The sequence below is a fragment of the Heloderma suspectum genome, chromosome W, assembly GCF_057233095.1.
Source record: "Heloderma suspectum isolate Gila_16-S chromosome W, 16-S_ref, whole genome shotgun sequence".
Lineage (NCBI taxonomy): Eukaryota > Metazoa > Chordata > Lepidosauria > Squamata > Helodermatidae > Heloderma > Heloderma suspectum.
The window spans coordinates 58182764-58199507 of NC_139475.1; the positions used below are offsets into that span (position 1 = coordinate 58182764).

General features: G+C 44.8%; 1 protein-coding gene across 1 annotated transcript in view; it reads right to left on the minus strand.

The window, feature by feature from the left end:
- Nucleotides 1-3044: 3044 nt before the first annotated feature.
- The window catches only part of LOC146334058 (one cut domain family member 3-like), a 99535-nt gene continuing 85835 nt past the window's right edge, over nucleotides 3045-16744 (minus strand). Inside the window, exon 2 of the mRNA XM_084825220.1 lies at nucleotides 3045-3337. Coding sequence (XP_084681346.1) covers nucleotides 3045-3337 — 293 coding nt within the window. The remainder of the gene's footprint in view (nucleotides 3338-16744) is intronic.

Below are 16744 nucleotides of genomic sequence, written 5' to 3' on the forward strand. Positions count from 1 at the left end.
CACCTAATAACTGTTACGGTGGTTCTGAGGGAACAGGAAGGGTGGTGCACAGTTATAAATTCCAGCACAAACCAGGCAAGGGGAACAAAATCTTTGGTATCAGATGTGATTTTCAAATCACAAAAATCGAAAACTCAAGTGAGGTAGCCTATATTTCCTGGTTCTCACTACAAATGTCTTTGCATGTTTGGGACCAGTAGTCATTAGAGCTAACCCTTTCTTTTCCTTGCGGTATTCTTTCAGCCAAGCTCAGGCCCCTTCTTTTTCTTTTATTTTCTTGGGTGGCTTCTCAGCCCATAAATACTTCACAAAATCAGGTATGGGAATCCACCATCCTCCTCCTCCATTGTTGGTTAGAATCGACACATCACAGACAAGACAAGGAGACACGGTGGGGGCGGGGGGGGACACTTGTGGGAGATGAACACTGGTGGTGGGAGAGAAGATTTGGGCTTTAGGGTTTTCCTCCATTTTTATCCTCTCTCCCTTTTTTGGCAAAACATACCTTGGCGTTTGCTACATTCCCTCTTCCAGCTCGGTTTTCTCTGCTGTCTTTGGTTGGTCCAGCCATCTCACCCATTACATCCCACACACCCTGATGGCCACACCCAATAGCCTAGATTGGGATATAATCTTTTTTGAACTTAGGAAATATTCATAGAGTCATTTCATTTTTTTCCTTTCTCCTTTCTGCTTAAATAATAATTATTCAATGGTATTTTTCCTTTTTTCATTCTAGAAGGTGCCTAACAGTCGCTTAACACATTGTCTTCTATGTAAGGTGAATGCAAAAAACCATTGTGCAAAGATGGTGTTCTGTTACCCGCATCAATTTGATATTGTCTCATTAAAACAACAACAACAACACTCACACACAAAGAATCCCATGTTTACCAGGGAGGTGGTGAGGCTGAGATCCTCTCACCCAGCACCTTCTCAACCTCCTTTCCTCCATCCCTTCCAGGCAAAGGAGAGGCTAAAACTTGTCAGCCAGACACAGGAGGCTTGACTCATGGTAGCATTTCTTGTCTGGTTGACCATGTCATTTTTTCCTTGCGATCACTCATGGTTCATTTCACCAGTCGCTATTGAAGTACATGCTCCTTCCAGAGCCAATGAGGAGTACCATCGTATATCCATCTTGTATTTTTAAGGCAGGCTATTAATTGGCACACACACAAAAAATAGTTGGTTATCTTTCATATGTTGCCAGAGATCCTTTTAAGCTTTTTGTAGAGTTCCAGGATTCAGAAGCTGGGGGATGGGTTGCATTTTCTTTCGCTCTTCCCCCTGCCACGCTCAATGTCGATCTGTACTTAAATATGTCTGTATATCTATTTTGCAATCAGATTCATAATTTTGCCCCCACCCAACCCAACTTTCCCAATCTGATTTCTATCGTATTTATCTTTTCTATCTCCCTCACCCCACCTTGCTGGTAACACAGATAAGGAAAGGAGGACGAAAGTGGAGTTAGTGGGTATTGTGGGAGGAGATGGACAGAATCAATCCAGTCTGGGGCTGGCTTTTGGAATGAAACCAAGGTTGAATGGAAGGTCAGCTGCCGATCTAGTGTTTGGGAAAGAAAGCTCAGCTCCTACTCTTCTTTCCTTTGGTTTCTTTAAAGCTTTTTAAAAAAATACCCGATTTATGTACCTAAAATGTGCTTCGTGACCCGCATTATCTCTAGGTGACAAAGTGCAACTTAGCTTTGGATTCCCCCACTACTGATTCAAGGGGAAGAAGACGGGGTTATCTTTATAAGAGTTTCTGCTCCCCCATCCATGCTTTGTCTAGGAATCCCTTTGAGAAGAATAATCAAAGAACAAGTGGTCTTCTCTTGGGTTGCATTTGGTAAATTCGGACCATGTTGGAGAAACTTCTGGTAGGTTTTGATGGGGATTGCCTGGAGAGTGAAGTCTTCTGTTAATGGGGCCGTCAAGAACAGGATATGAGAAAGGGTAATGAGTTGGGGAAGATGTGCATGAGGACAGCAGGATGATGCTTTAAGGATGAGTTCTGGAATGGATTTCCATGCCTTTCCCCTGTTGGTACTATGAACGCTGTAGACAAGATTGGTTTTTAAAGCCCTCTCAGACCCCATAGGCATCCTTGACTTGCAAACTGAGAAACAGCCCTAAATCATGCCTAAATATATTGTTATCGACTGTCACCACCACTTGTCGCCAACAACTGCTCGTCTCCAAACAAAGGCAAATTATTCCCATGTGACCCTGTCACATGCCTCTTTCCACATTGGAAGTGATTATCATTGGCTTCAAGATAATGACCCTTGTTTGAAATGCGTGGGTGGGTGACTGGATATTTGGGGCCTGAGATGTGTCCCAGAATGCAAGACACTATGCATTATGCACTTGTGTCTCTCTGGTGTCAATATAAGCACAGTGGGGAAAATGAATGGAGCTGGGATGAAGGAAGCAAGATTGGGGGAGATGCCGATAGAACTGCATCTCGGTGAGCGGTACCAGTTTAATCGGTTTATTGTCCTCCCTGCAATGTTTCAGTGCTGGACTGTTTTTAAGGTATGCACCATATTCTTGCACCTTAGATGGCAAAGACACTCACTGGTCATCTGTCATAAGATGTTCATTCCCATAACGATGATTTCAAAACATGCTTCCTTGAAAACATCTACAATTAAAACTGTTTCTTATGTGCCCTCCATCCCCTCAGCCAAATGAACAATATAACACTCTCTGGCCTGGAATTTTATGGAAGGAAGGACACCTCTGTCAGCTAAACCAAAGATTTTGGGGATGCTAATGAGATGGGGTGAGGAAACCTGTTGTGAGCTTTAAATGGAGGTCAAAGCTGGATGATTGCTATGGGATACACCCAGAGGGTCTGCAATTTCCCAGAAGCATCCACTGTGAAGTGTGCATGACTTGTTGCTTGATGTGCGTGTATGTGCATGTGTGTGTGTGTGCGCGTGTGCGTGTGCAGGAAGGGGGAGTGAACGCATGGAGAAGGGAATGAGCTCTTTGCTGTGTGGAGTTGAGGGGGATGTGGGGGTAGCTGATAGATCATGCTTTGGAAAAAGTGCTTGTGGATGAAGAAGGGACTCCGGGGTTGGTCCCTGGCTCTTCCTGCCAGCGGTTCATGCACCGCCGGCGAGCATTCATGAAGAAGTTGCCAACGGTGTTGAGCTCCAGGCCCAGCTGCTGCGAAATGGTCATTTGCATCTCCTTTGAAGGGCGCTTGTTCTCTTTGAAGATGGCAATCAGGGTGCGGCGCTGGAGGTCCGTGAAGACCAGGCGCTGTTTCTTGGGTTGTAGGTTCCTGTCTTTCTGCTGCTCCTGCTCTTTACGTTTGCACGCTATACATTTTTAAAGAAGAAAAAAGAACAAGAGAAGAAGATGGCTATCAGACTCATGCAAATCAAGGCTGCTTCCAACTTTTCTCCCTGTACAACAAGTAGGAAAAATGCCATGCCCCCTCCTGCCCCAGACAAGAGACCCTCCCTACCCACCCACCCAGTGGGAATATGCCACTGATTTCACTTCTATGGCTCTTTATTAGGACTGTCCTGTATTCCTTTTCTGGAAAAATACATATATCTTCACCAAGATAACCTGATTTCTACTTCCTGTATATATGATACAAATGTGCATATATTTGTCTAAAGTATTCTGCTTCTGTTACTCCTGGGGAGCTATGCAGGACATTCATGTCCCACACTGTCCCCTGTACATCTTGTCACTCCCCCCACCCAGCTTCAGCAGGAATTTCAACCCATGTGTTTCCAAATTCACAAAGACTAGAACCCTGTTTTTTCCTACATGAAACCTGAGCTGCTCAGAATCTCTCTCCTTAATCCTATATTCATTTATCATTATCAGTTCATGGTTCTTTCTGTCTGAGTTTCATTGCATCCAGAAATCACTTCCTCCCTAATTGGCTACACTGTTGGATAACAATTAATATTTTAAAGAGATTAAATTATAAATCATCTATTCAGCTGACACAGCCATAATAGAAATCAAAAGTAGCTGTATTGGCCAAAATAAAAATGCTAAAATCCATATTTAGTGTAATACCTGTGCATTCATTTGCAGCAGCAGGGAGGAACTTGTGGTCCTCCAGATGCTTTGGCCTGCAACTCCCACCATCCCTTTCCATTGGCCATGCTGGTTAGGGCTGATGGGAGTTGTAGGCCAAAGCATCTGGCAGGCCACAAGTTGCCCTCCCCTGGGTCACAGCCTTAAGATGGAGAGTGGGAAGGGCTGCAGAACGGTTTTGAGTAAACAGCTGGAATGTCTATGCTCAAAAATGGGGGAATCTACCATTGTTTGGTTGTTCCTTCTTCCCAGCAATCCTTGGGAGGGTCCCAAGTACACATTGAAACCATCTCAGTACCTGGTCCTGGTACTGATCTGAATTTCTGCCACCCCATCCCACTTTCCACCTTAGCCAAATGTAATCAAATGCAGGCTTCATCACCCAGTTCGCACGACGGCAGGGTGGTTAATAAGCCATGATGGCTTGTTAACCACCCTGCTCATGCCGGTTGCATGCGGCAGGATTTATCACAATTACCCTCAGCAGCACAGCTTGTTGTGTCATGAAAACCGGCCAGGGTGGCTTGTTGCCATGGGTAACAAGCCAGCCAGAACTCTACAACAGCTCATGGGTTCTTGATGGCTTGTTACCCATGACAACAAGCCACCTGGGCTAGGTTTGCACGATACAACAAGCTGTGCTTCTGAGGGTAATTACGACGGGCTTATTTTCCAGCCTCAATCATGCGAACCAGGCCCATGGCTTTAACTCCAGCCACGTTTTTCCTCTCCTCTCTTGCTTGCTTTTTGCTCTGCATTAGGCCATCTTGTCTAAGGAAGAGTTCTGAAGACCTCCAGCCCTTGCACAGTGGTTTGTGACCTCTGAGTGGGCCTAATAAAGGTATTATGCTGGATTTTAGCATTTTTTCTTTTGGAACAGTCTTAATGCTTCCTGAAGAAAAAAGAATATAGGGGGGAGCAGAACTGCCTTTTCATTACTACTCAAATCTGTAAAATTTAGAATGGGGAAAATATTTTATGGATGAGCTGAAATGTCTGTTCCCAAAATAGCACTGTCCCATTCACAGGCAGCAAAATTGTGGGGTGGGGTGTGTGAAAGAGAGACACCTGGCCAATTGCCAGTCATCCTTGCAGTCATGATGGTTAGCAGCTACTATTCCTTTTTATCCATAAATCCCAAGTAGCCTTCCAAGCTTGGTACCCTCCATATATTTTGGATCACAATTCCCACAGCCAGCATGGCTGATGGTCAGGAATGATGTGAGCTATTGTCCAAAACATCTGGAGGTCACATGGTCACTTGTCACATAGCATCATTCAGAAATCAATCAGATCAAGGACTCCACCAGCCCTGCCCCGGTCTTCTGGGTCTTAAGGAAAATGGTGCACAGCCAGGCATCAGGAGAAGCATCAGGAAACAGGCACCAATGGTGAATAAAGTTGTGTTGGGGGTGGTTTATCTTTCCCTCCCTTCAAAACTCCCCCCCCCCCGTTTCAAGCTGGAAATTATCTACAAAGAACATTCTGTTCAGCCTTAGTATCCCCCGCACCCATAAAGTTAAAAGTGTTTTGAAGGAGGGATGGCTGCTTCTTGCAGGGTGTACACTCGCCCCATGTTTAGCTCTGTTCAACAGGTTCAGTAAATTTTTGCATTGTTTCCAACACCTGTGAACCTGTTTGCCTACAAGCAACAGTTAGGATAAAAGAACTTGCTGTGTACACCACAGAAAGCTTATTCAAATCACTTTAAATAATCTTTAAAACGATTCCCTGTCTCCAAGTTTCATTCTTCTGTAATACAAGATTGAATTTTAATTGATTTACAATTTAATGGGGCTTACTTCTAGGTAAGTGTGTGTAGGATTGCACCCTTAGAGACTGGGTGTAGTTTGTGTATCTCAATTGAAACCCCAGCAGATAAATGAAAAACCTACCCTATGACCATCAGATGCTTGGAAGGAAAACAAACAAAAATAAACCTTTTTGTCACATAACAGTAATATTTTCTTTTTAAAAAATAACACCAACCTTTTAAAGGAAATTTAGGAAAGAAAAAAAACCCCAAAACAAAAGACATAGATTTGCAAGTTAGAACTTGGATCAAAGCATTTGCTGCAGTCAAAAATGGTTCATTTCCCCCTTCTCCCCCCCACCCCCCCTCCAGCTTCCCATCACACAAAATGTTTGTGAGTACATGCATTCCATCAGTAAACAAAAAAACACCAAGCAAACCCAGCACAAGGCACATGTTGAGCCAGCTTGATGCACGTAGCATAGTCAGGATGGCCACACGGATGCAGCTGAGATGGTTCTGACTGCTGGCCATTGTATATTGGAGTGGTGGAATGTGCTCTCCTGTGTCAGGTTGCAGGCATAGACAAGGCCAATGAGAAACTGCACCAGGGCCACACTGGCTGTCTGGACTGTGCCTCTCCATGCCAGCTTGGGCAGGAGATACTAACTCCCTAGAGCCTGAGTCGGACATGAAGCCCACCTAGCCCGGTATTATATTTTCACTTCTGACTGCTTGGTAGCTATAGTGCCTGTACACTACACTATAATCAACATCTGAGGTCCTTCTCCAAGTGTCTCTTCTGAGGATTTTCAGATGATAATAAAAAGGGTGAGGGCTGTTTTGGTGGTGGTTTTAAATGGTTTTAAGTTTTCGAATGTTTAAATTTTTGCTGTAAGACACCTTGAGGCTTTTATTTTCCTGAGAGAGAGGTGTCTATAGGGATGTACGGATCCCCTTACCTCACATCCGTGGGGGAGGGTCTGCCAGGGTGAGAGGCAAGCTGTTCCTCCCCCTGGAATCCTCAAGGGGGGGGGAGGTGATCCGTTCCTCCCTCCCGGAATCCAAGTTGGCCTGCTCCGTCCCAGCTCCACAGTGCTCTCTGGACACAAATGGCATCAGCTACGCCGTTTGCGTCCCCGTTTCTTCTCGTGATAGGCTATGCATCTCTATTTATGTAGATACTTACATAGCCTATCGCGAGGAAAAACGGGGACGCAAACGGCATAGCGGACACCATTTGCACTTACTTCCAAGTTCTGCACAGATGGCGGAATGGAACCAGCCGGGGGTGGATATCCAGTCCAGAGAGGCACAGGTAAGTGCATTTGTTCCACCGCGGACTTCAGGGGGCCAAATTAACTGGAATTCAGCCTCATTGGAGTCTGCAGCAGATTCTGCGGACATCCCTAGGTGTCTAAGACATTTAAACAATAAATAATAAGGCCTCCTTTTCAGTGCCAGGTTAAGACTTTTCTTTATTCCCAGGCATTTGACAGCGTAACAGTCTTTAACAGGCCCTGGGATTTATTGTTTAAAATTGTTCTATTTTTGCACTTAACTGGTTTTATATTCTATTGTATATTGAGGACTGTGATCTTTCTAAACTGTTCAAAGGGCTTTGGCTATTCAGTGGCACAGACAAGTAATAAATGAAATCATCATCACCACCACCACCACCACCACAGTTATAGTAATAATAGCTCCCCAAGAACTCAGGCAAACAGTGCCGGATCCAGGTGCTTAGGTTCCTTCAGGCAAGGTGACTTCCTTGGGCCCCATCCCTGAGTAAGCCCACCCCCTCCTTGCTGCTATCACCACCTGCCCGTGGATGTGCCCTCTCTCCCTGGCCATAATCGACACAGCTACAGAGGGAAAGCACAAGGAAGGCAGAGGGCCCTGCTCCATCTCCTTGCTCTGGCCATCACAGGCACACTTCAAAGGCCAAGGGACCAGGCAGCAACACCAGGGAAGAGCAGCAACAGCACTGCTGGGGGTTGGGGGAGGGTTCAAGGGGTTGGATTCAGGATGATCCTTGCTGAATAAGGACCGCTGGCTCACATGCTGAGGGTGGGTGCTTTCACTGCACCCAGCCTCCAGCTCAGTAGTGCTCTTCGGTTCTACTTAGGGATGTAAGAACTCACCCTAGTTCAGGTTCTCCAGGCACTCACCAAAGCAGCGCCCCTGCTCGCATCCCCCTAGACCTGCACTCAAGCCACCCACGAGTTCAGTGAATTCCCCAGTGCTCACCACGAACCCGCTCGGTGCGCGCCACCATTTTTGCGCCTTTGATTTCTGCGTAAAACAGGAAGTTAAAAAAATGTGCATATTCAAATATGCGCAGTTTGGAGCTGGGAAAGCTAAATAAGTGCAATATTAGAGGGATTATACCTCTAATATAGTAAGGGACAATCAAAGGACTTGCTGTTGATAGGCAGCTATTATCTCCCCCTGCATGAGATCTTCCAAGCATTTCCCTAAATATACCTGATGGCTCCCCCATGTTGGAGGAAGACAAGTGATTCTTCCATTGTGCCTGCACATGCATCTGTTTTTTCCTCTTGCAGCAATGCAACCCGTAATTTTCTGCCCCCCCGCTTACTTAAGTGCCTGTGATTTGGAGCAGCCACAAAAGATTGCTATGGGGCAGGGGAAGGTGTGAATGCACTCCTGCTGGCTGAAACTGGGACAAGGGGGGCGGGGGACTGGCAAAAGGGTCTCTTTTTTTCATTCTGCGTGTTGACCCCCCAAAAGAAATCTGTATTGGAGCAAAGGTGAAGGCGAGGGGGAGGCACTGGATTTGTGACCGTGAACCCAAGTTGGGTGGCCCAGGTGTCTAACTTTACAGAGGACGGCCCTCTGTTTTGGAGATCTGGCAGAGGACAGTGTTTGCGGATGTTCTCTGTTGGAAGGGCTGATGAAGCCAAGTTTGGTTTAAAGTCAAGGACCTGTTCGGAGGAAGGGCCTTGAAGTTGCCTATCATCACCTAGCATCAGGACTGTGTTATAAAGAATTGTTGGTGATGCTTGTAGGAGCTGTGAGAACTGAGATTGTTAGAACTTGGAAAAATGCCCAAGAACTTTCATTCCAGAGATACCTGGATAGAATATGGTCGGTTGTGCTGGTGGAGAAATTAACCAGCCATTTTCGTGTGGCTAGAGGAGAAATAAAGGAAGATAACTTTGTAGCAACTTGGTACCCATTCTTAACATTTTTCTTAGAACTGAATGTTGAAGATGGACCTCCAACTAATGAATTGGGAGTAGATTTTAATTTGGTATAGAAACAGACCAATTAGCAATAGATATAATACTTCAATTGTATTATTTACAGGTGTGTTGACAATGTATGTATGTGACTGTATTTGATATATTGTTATAATTATTTGTTAGTTTTTTGGACTGGGAGGGTGAGATTAATGTACTTGTTTTAGAAATGCAAATAAATAGTTAAAAATTCAAAATACACACACACACAAAACACATGTAGCACCGGGATGGCAGATTGAGCAGACACATCGCTCTCCTAGTCAGTCTTCTCCACTATGCTGAGATGTACTGTATTTCTATTTAAATTATAGTTATTATTTCTCAATTTTCAGCTACACGTGTAGATTAGCATATGCAAATCTGATGCAAATTGGTGCCCTCTCTTGTCCTCCTTTGTGGTGATACATTTTCTCTCTTTTGGCAATATGAAAGTGGCCACCCTAAAGCCAAGGCTGGGAGTTTGTGACATGGCTGGAATTAGAGATGTGATGGCCCAAAAAAACCCCAGAAAACTTTGGAAAAAAACTTTTTTCCCCTAGAGGACTGTCTTTGTCCAAAAAAAAATTGAACAGCTTTGGATTATGAAATATTTTCTTTTAGAATTTAAGAGAAAGTATTCATATATTTTTCCCAGCCTTTACTGCCCTCAAAATGATTTCTAAAAACCATGTAACAAGAACACTTTTATGTAAAGACTAGAGATGTAAAATGTCTGGAAATACTGATGCCATGGGGGGGGGAGAATGTTTTTTTTAATCCTCTCTGTAGGATTCCCAGCATAGTTATTTCTTTCATTCCTGATTAAAACTATTGATCTAAAGTATATTTTACTGATAGACGTTTATGCTCGCTTTTCCAACATGTGAGTAGAGTCCCCACTGTGCAGTCTTGACAGCTTGGGTTTTGTTCTAGAGAGTCCTGTGTTTCTGATGCTGTAGCAGTCATTTAATGCAGTTCTGATCTATTCAGACAAGAATTACAAATTTACTAACTGAGTTTACTTTTGAAAGAGTTAAAATATACATAAAATAGCTTTAGGAATAGAAAGGCTGCTGTATGTTCCTAAAGCAGCCCCCCACACAGACCTGGTGCACTCCAGATGTTTTGGACTACAGTGCCCAGCGTTCCTGACCATTGGCCATACTGCCTGAAGCTGATGGGAGCTGAAGTCCACAATACCTGGAGGGCACCAGGTTGGGGAAGGCTGTCTTGAAGCAACAAAGTGACTTTAGATCTGTAAAGAGTGCTTAAAAAAGGTATTGCTTATTTTTCAATTTTTCCAAAATTTCCAATTTTTCCAAAACCCCTTGGGAAAAAAACATTTTTTTCCATGGCCTCACCATTTCTGGAAATTTTACATCTCTAGCTGGAATTGCTGAATTTGGTGTCCACAACAGGAAATAAAAGCTCAGCTCACACAAGGCTATGTGCATCACAGATGTCACCACTTGCCAATCTGCGGTTTTCGAAATTCTGGCTTGGGAGGAGGAGCCAGTGGGTGGAGCTAGCAGCAGGGATCGACTAGTAACTGGGCGGAGCCATTATGGGGCTGGATATTGACTAGTTAGAGGGCAGAGCCAGTGGGCAGGGCTAGGAGAGGGTCTAGTGGGTGGAGCATGGTGGATCAAGAAGTGGCAGAAATAAAGAAACCTCTGAACGCACCTTTTTGGTCTCAGCAACCTGGACTGTTCCTTCTGCTCCACATCCTTCATCCTCCATGCTAGAGACAGATGGCAGTGGTGGGTAAGAAGGAAGTGTCACTCCCTTTTCCCTCTGGGTTTGTGTTTTAAAGAAATGTTGGCAGCTCACAGGGTTAGGGATGTTGGAGAAATCCGCAACGGAACCAAATGAGTTTGGATTTTCATGAATCCGACCCCCAGATTCTGCAGCACACTGACTTTCCCCCTGTCAGGTGGATTCCCCAGACTGGTGGACCAGCTTTCTAACATTCCCAAATTTTGCGCAAATTTCATTGCTGAAAGACGCAAAATAAAGAACCCAGGCCAAAAATGTGCATTTCCTCCATAGGCTAACGTGTGAAAATGTGCATTTGGGAGGATTTACACATTTTCCCATGAGCAGGTTTGTGCAATTGCACATTTTGCACAAGTGCAAATTTGCACAAATTCAGGAAACAAAAAAAAATCCAATTCCATCGATAGGCGGATGATTGAATGAAAAGTGCCTGGCAATCTGGGAAACACAGATGGAACGGATTTTACACAATCCGTACATCCCTTCACAGGATTGAAAGGTGATGACTGCTCTTGTTCTCTCAAGGGAATTCATGGGATTTTAACAGTGGCTACTAGTTTAGATTGCTTTAGAGTGAGGTGGATATACAAATTCATTGGGGGTGCAGGGGGAGATGCAAATGAATGGAAGGGTGTGAAAGAAATTTGGAGAATATGTGAAATGATTCTAGGTATTCTACTTATTTTATTTTATTTATTCATTTCTGGAATATTTATAAGCTACCTTGCTTATAAATATTCAATGCAGTGATTACTCGAAGCCAACATGGACTTGTCAAGAACAAATCCTGCCAGTCGAATCTGATCTCATTTTTGGATCAAGTCACCTCCCTTGTGGACTGTGGGAATGCTGTGGACATCATATACGTCGACTTCAGCAAAGCTTTCGACAAAGTGCCCCATGATCTCCTGATGAGCAAACTAGCTCAAAGTGGGCTAGGTGAAACAACGATCCGGTGGATCCACAGCTGGCTACAGAATCGGACTCAGAGAGTGATGATCAATGGGACCTTCTCAAACTGGGGAGAGGGAATGAGTGGGGTACCGCAGGGCTCAGTCCTGGGCCCAGTGCTCTTCAACATTTTTATTAATGACTTGGAGGAGGAGGTGCAGGGAATGCTGATCAAATTTGCAGATGACACAAAATTGGGCGGGATAGCTAATACTTTGGAAGACGGAAACAAAATTCAAAGTGATCTTGATAGACTGGAGCGCTGGGCAGAAAACAGAATGACATTTAATGGGGATAAATGTCAAGTTCTGTACCTAGGAAAAAGAAACCAAATGCACAGTTACAAGATGGGGGATACATGGCTCAACAACACGACAAGCGAGAAGGATCTTGGAATTGTTGTCGATCACCAGCTGAATATGAGCCAGCAATGTGATGTGGCTGCAAGAAAGGCCAATGCTCTTTTGGGCTGCATTAATAGAAGCATAGCTTCCAAATCCTGGGAAGTACTAGTTCCCCTTTACTCAGCACTGGTCAGGCCTCATCTGGAGTACTGTGTCCAGTTCTGGGCACCACACTTTAAGAAGGATGCAGACAAGCTGGAGAGGGTTCAGAGGAGGGCAGATGTCAAGGGCTCCTTGGAGGCCTCTCTCAGTCTAATCCAGTAGCCAAGTCCAGACACAGACAAAGGGATTCTTTTCAAAGCTTTATTCCTCTTTTACAACTTAACAACTCTACTGTTAGCAGCTAGCTATGATCAGCAGAGTACCTATGCCCTAAGTTGGAACAGTTGGTCCCCGTTTGAAAGGGAATCACTGGCAGACCCTGAACTTATGGGCTAGGGAGAGTCCGTTGTTTGCAACCGTTGTTTGCGCACCAACCGGGCACTATGCCTCCTTTCCATGCCCTCCATTTGGCGCCGCTCCCTGCGTCGGTATCGTGCGTCCAGCAAGTCTGCTTCCCACGCTCTGTCACTCCCAGGACTGCTATCTAAGCTAGGAATGCCAGTGGGAGGAATCTCTGTCAGCTGTTGGCCCTGGGAAAGAGGAGCGCGCTCCTCTCCCAGGAGCGACTCCTCTTCCTCAGAATCAGAACTACTCTGGGATTCTATGGGCTCAGTGTCCACCCTGACAGCAGAGAAGATGATCAGGGGACTGGAAACAAAGCCCTATGAGGAGAGGCTGAAAGAACTGGGCATGTTTAGCCTTGAGAAGAGAAGACTGAGGGGAGACAGGATGGCGCTCTTCAAGGACTTGAAAGGCTGTCCCAGAGAGGAAGGCCAGGATCTCTTCTCGATCATCCCAGAGTGCAGGACATGGAAGAATGGGCTCAAGTGACAGGAAGCCAGGTTCCGGCTGAACATCAGGACAAACTTCCTGACTGTCAGTGTCAGAGCAATACGACAATGGAACCCATGACCTAGGGAGGCGGTGGGCTCTCCCGCACTGGAGGCCTTCAAGACGAGGCTGGACAGCCACCTGTCAGGGATGCTCTGACTTGGATGCCTGCATTGAGCAGGGGGTTGGACTCGATGGCCTTGTAGGCCCCTTCCAACCCTACTATTCTATGATTCTATGCTGGACCTCCTTCCAGAGTTGAGGGGAACTGGAACACAGGACAGAGCAAACTAGAGAAACAATGCAGGGAGCAATAGCATGTGGAAAAGACATTCTCTCTGAGCCTAGTCTACCTCACAGGGCTGTTGTGAAAATAAATATGAGGTTGGCTCCTGCATTATAGGTCTTTACACGGCTGGTAAAAAGCTGCCTTGAGAGCCATTTTTGGTGGAGAGGCAGGATATAAATTAAATAAATAGAATCTGTACTGTTTCTCTGAGCGTTTACTGATTAATGCTGCTCTTTGATTTTAGAAGGTTTTTCTGTTCTATTGCAATGTCTACAATTTATCAGTTTTGTTTCAGTTTTTGGTTTGGAATTGTTGCATTTTATTGTTTTATAGTTTCACTGTAAATTGCTTTGAGCTGTCATTGACTGGAGGGGCAAATCAGAAATACATGGAGGGAGCAATCCTATGCAGATTGACAGTTGCCTCCAACCCCACGGATGACCACCTATCCAGGGCAGGGAGGGAAGAGTGGTGAGGAGTGGATCTCCTCCGCCCTCCTGCCGCCCTGCTTTCGTGGCTAGACAGCTGATTTTGGCTGTCTAGCCGCAGGACCTCAGAGCGCGGGAAGGGGTGGCTGGACAACACATGGGAAGTGTTGTACTGGCACTTCTGACCTCCCCACCCTGGCCCACCCCTGGGAACGCCCCATTTCCCCCTGCCCCATGCTGCTCTTTCAAGCGTGGAGTGTGGGGCCTATCCGCGTTGACTACAAGACAGCGCGGGAGGGGGTGGAGGTCAGTTCTCTGGGAAGCGACCTCAGAGAGTGGGCTCCGAGGTCAGTTCCCAGGACCTGACCAATCCTATGGCTGTCTAGCCACTGACTAGTGGCCATAGGATTGCACCCTAAATAATAAGTCATGTCTACTGTCCTGAACTCCTTGTCGAAAAGGTAGGGGAAGAATGGAATGGGGTGGAATGGAATGGAATGAGTGAGACAAGGGTTCCAGCTTTAGAAGATATACACTTCAGGCAGGCATAAAGCCCAACAACAGCTGACTTAAGAATCAAGTGTGAAAACTGCATTTAGGCTGCAACCCTGTACATACTTTCCTGGGAGTATGTTCCGCTGAACTGGATGGGCTTACTTCTGAATAGACATGCAGAAGATTGAACCATTGGACAATTGTTACACATGTGATGTGGCTATGGATGGCTAACAAATTTGTTCAGTTTGCTTTTTAATGCGAACTTACAAAGTTCACATTTCCTGAACCTACACATGAACTGGAACACAGCGATTTTCACACTTTTCAAAATTTTGCGATGCAGTTTGTGAATAAAAAATACATTCAGGAATGTGTATATATTGCAGAAAAGGTAATGCTTTCTTTTAGGGGAAAATCACTTGTAGAAGTGCATATTTTGGGGAATGTGCATGAAAGTGCAAACACATTTTCTGTGCAGACTCTAAAAAACCCCTCAAATTAATGCAAAAATGGAACAGAGCGAACACTGAAAAAATGAGAAACTGAGCGAAATTGGCTTGACAGATTTGTCCAGTCTTAGCTATGGCTAAAATGCAATTTCTTGTGCTACTCATGCCAAATAGTTATGTTGTTGTTTGTTTATTTATTTGTTTGTTTGTAGCATTTCCCCTGCCTTTCATCTAAAAAGGTTCCCAAAGCAGCTTACATATTTGTTTTATGATTGATAAAAAACAAGACAGTTCTTTACAATTGAAAAGCCAAAGCAAAAAACAGAACAAACAAATGAACAAACCACTACCACCACCACCACCAGGAAAAATGGATGGGGAGGGAAGAAGAAACAAGCAAACTCAGGCACGTATTCTTAAAGTTAAATAGTAGTGACTAGCTGCTCTCCCTGAATGAGCATTTCCAAGCATTTTACTAAATATTAATTAATGACCAGCTGGAAAAATCTGCTGCAGCCGGTTGTCATGTTCACATTATAGACTCCTGTAAACCCACACCAATTTGAGACTTTATGTGTGGAAAAATCAGAGTTCTAGGTGTCATGAATTATACTGGCCACTTGGTGGCACTATGGTTTCATATACAACTCTGCTCCTAGTCCTAGTCCTAGGTTCTGTACACACACAAAGAAAAACGTCTTACGTTGTGTGTAACACACATACCCCAAACTCTGTGCCAGTGAAAAATTCAATTCTGTAATCAAGAGGAGTGACACAACCCAGTATCATGGATGCACTTCTGAGTGTTTTGCATAACTGTCGATCAGGCTACGTGAGAAGTGCATGGAAATTTGTTCAATGGCCCCTCACCTGCTGTTTGCAATGGCCTGCTAGGCGCCTTTGGGAACCTCAGAAAGCAGAATGGTACGAAGACAAGAGCCATTCCCCACTGTCTGCCTCCTCCAGCAACAGGTAGCCAAAGGTAGACAGCCTCTAAACATGGAGGTTCCATGGTGAACAGCCATTGATATAGCTCTCCATTTAATTTGTCCAATCCTTTTCTTTTTAAAGCTATCCAGACTTTTTAAAAGCTATCCAAACTGGCAAAAACAAGGCTTTCTTGAGGCAGGGTTGCCATTTTTTCATTTCAGGTTGGGGGTGGGGGTGAGATTTTTTTCAGACCATAAGTGATCATTCCTCAAGAGCATCTCATGTGTGGAATCTGTGTGTATCTCTGGGCAACGTACTGATGCCACGCACACTGAGTTCCTTATTATGAACAGTGGAATAGGCCTATACACTATATTTCCATGCCAAGGGCAGAAATTCCTTCCCTTAAAAAGCAGAGGGGGAGGGGAGGAAAATCTTTTATCCATGTTGATAACATGTACTTTACTAAGTACAAGAAAGATGTCACCTCAAGGGCTTTTAGACACCTCTTTTTCCCTCCCCCTTTTTTACAATTTAATTAGGGGTGCTCCTGAAATTCTCCTAACCCAATGTTATCCCCAGAAAGGGAACGGATTTATTAGAAATCCTCCATGGTTCCATTTTTTAAAAAAATTCTGAATGTTGTAGAATGTGCCACAGGTACGGCGTTCACCATACCTTTGGATTCCTTCAGTCCTTATGTGTCTTTCCCCCCATTACTGAAGTACACATGAGCAAAGATAGAACACACACACCACACACAGACACAAGAAATCTTGATGCAATTTGACACACAGGGGTATCAGGATTCTTTGGTGTGTCAGCAATACCTGGAAGCATTTTAATGTGAACCTACCTAATTTCTATGCCCCAAACCAGAACAGGAACTGAAAAGCTGTTATCCTTCAGTATTCACAGTTCTCTGATTAAAAGGAAATCTGTACAAAACAGTGGCTGTTGGTGGCTGTGATGTCAGTGGAGTAGAGAATGTACGCCGGTTTTCAAT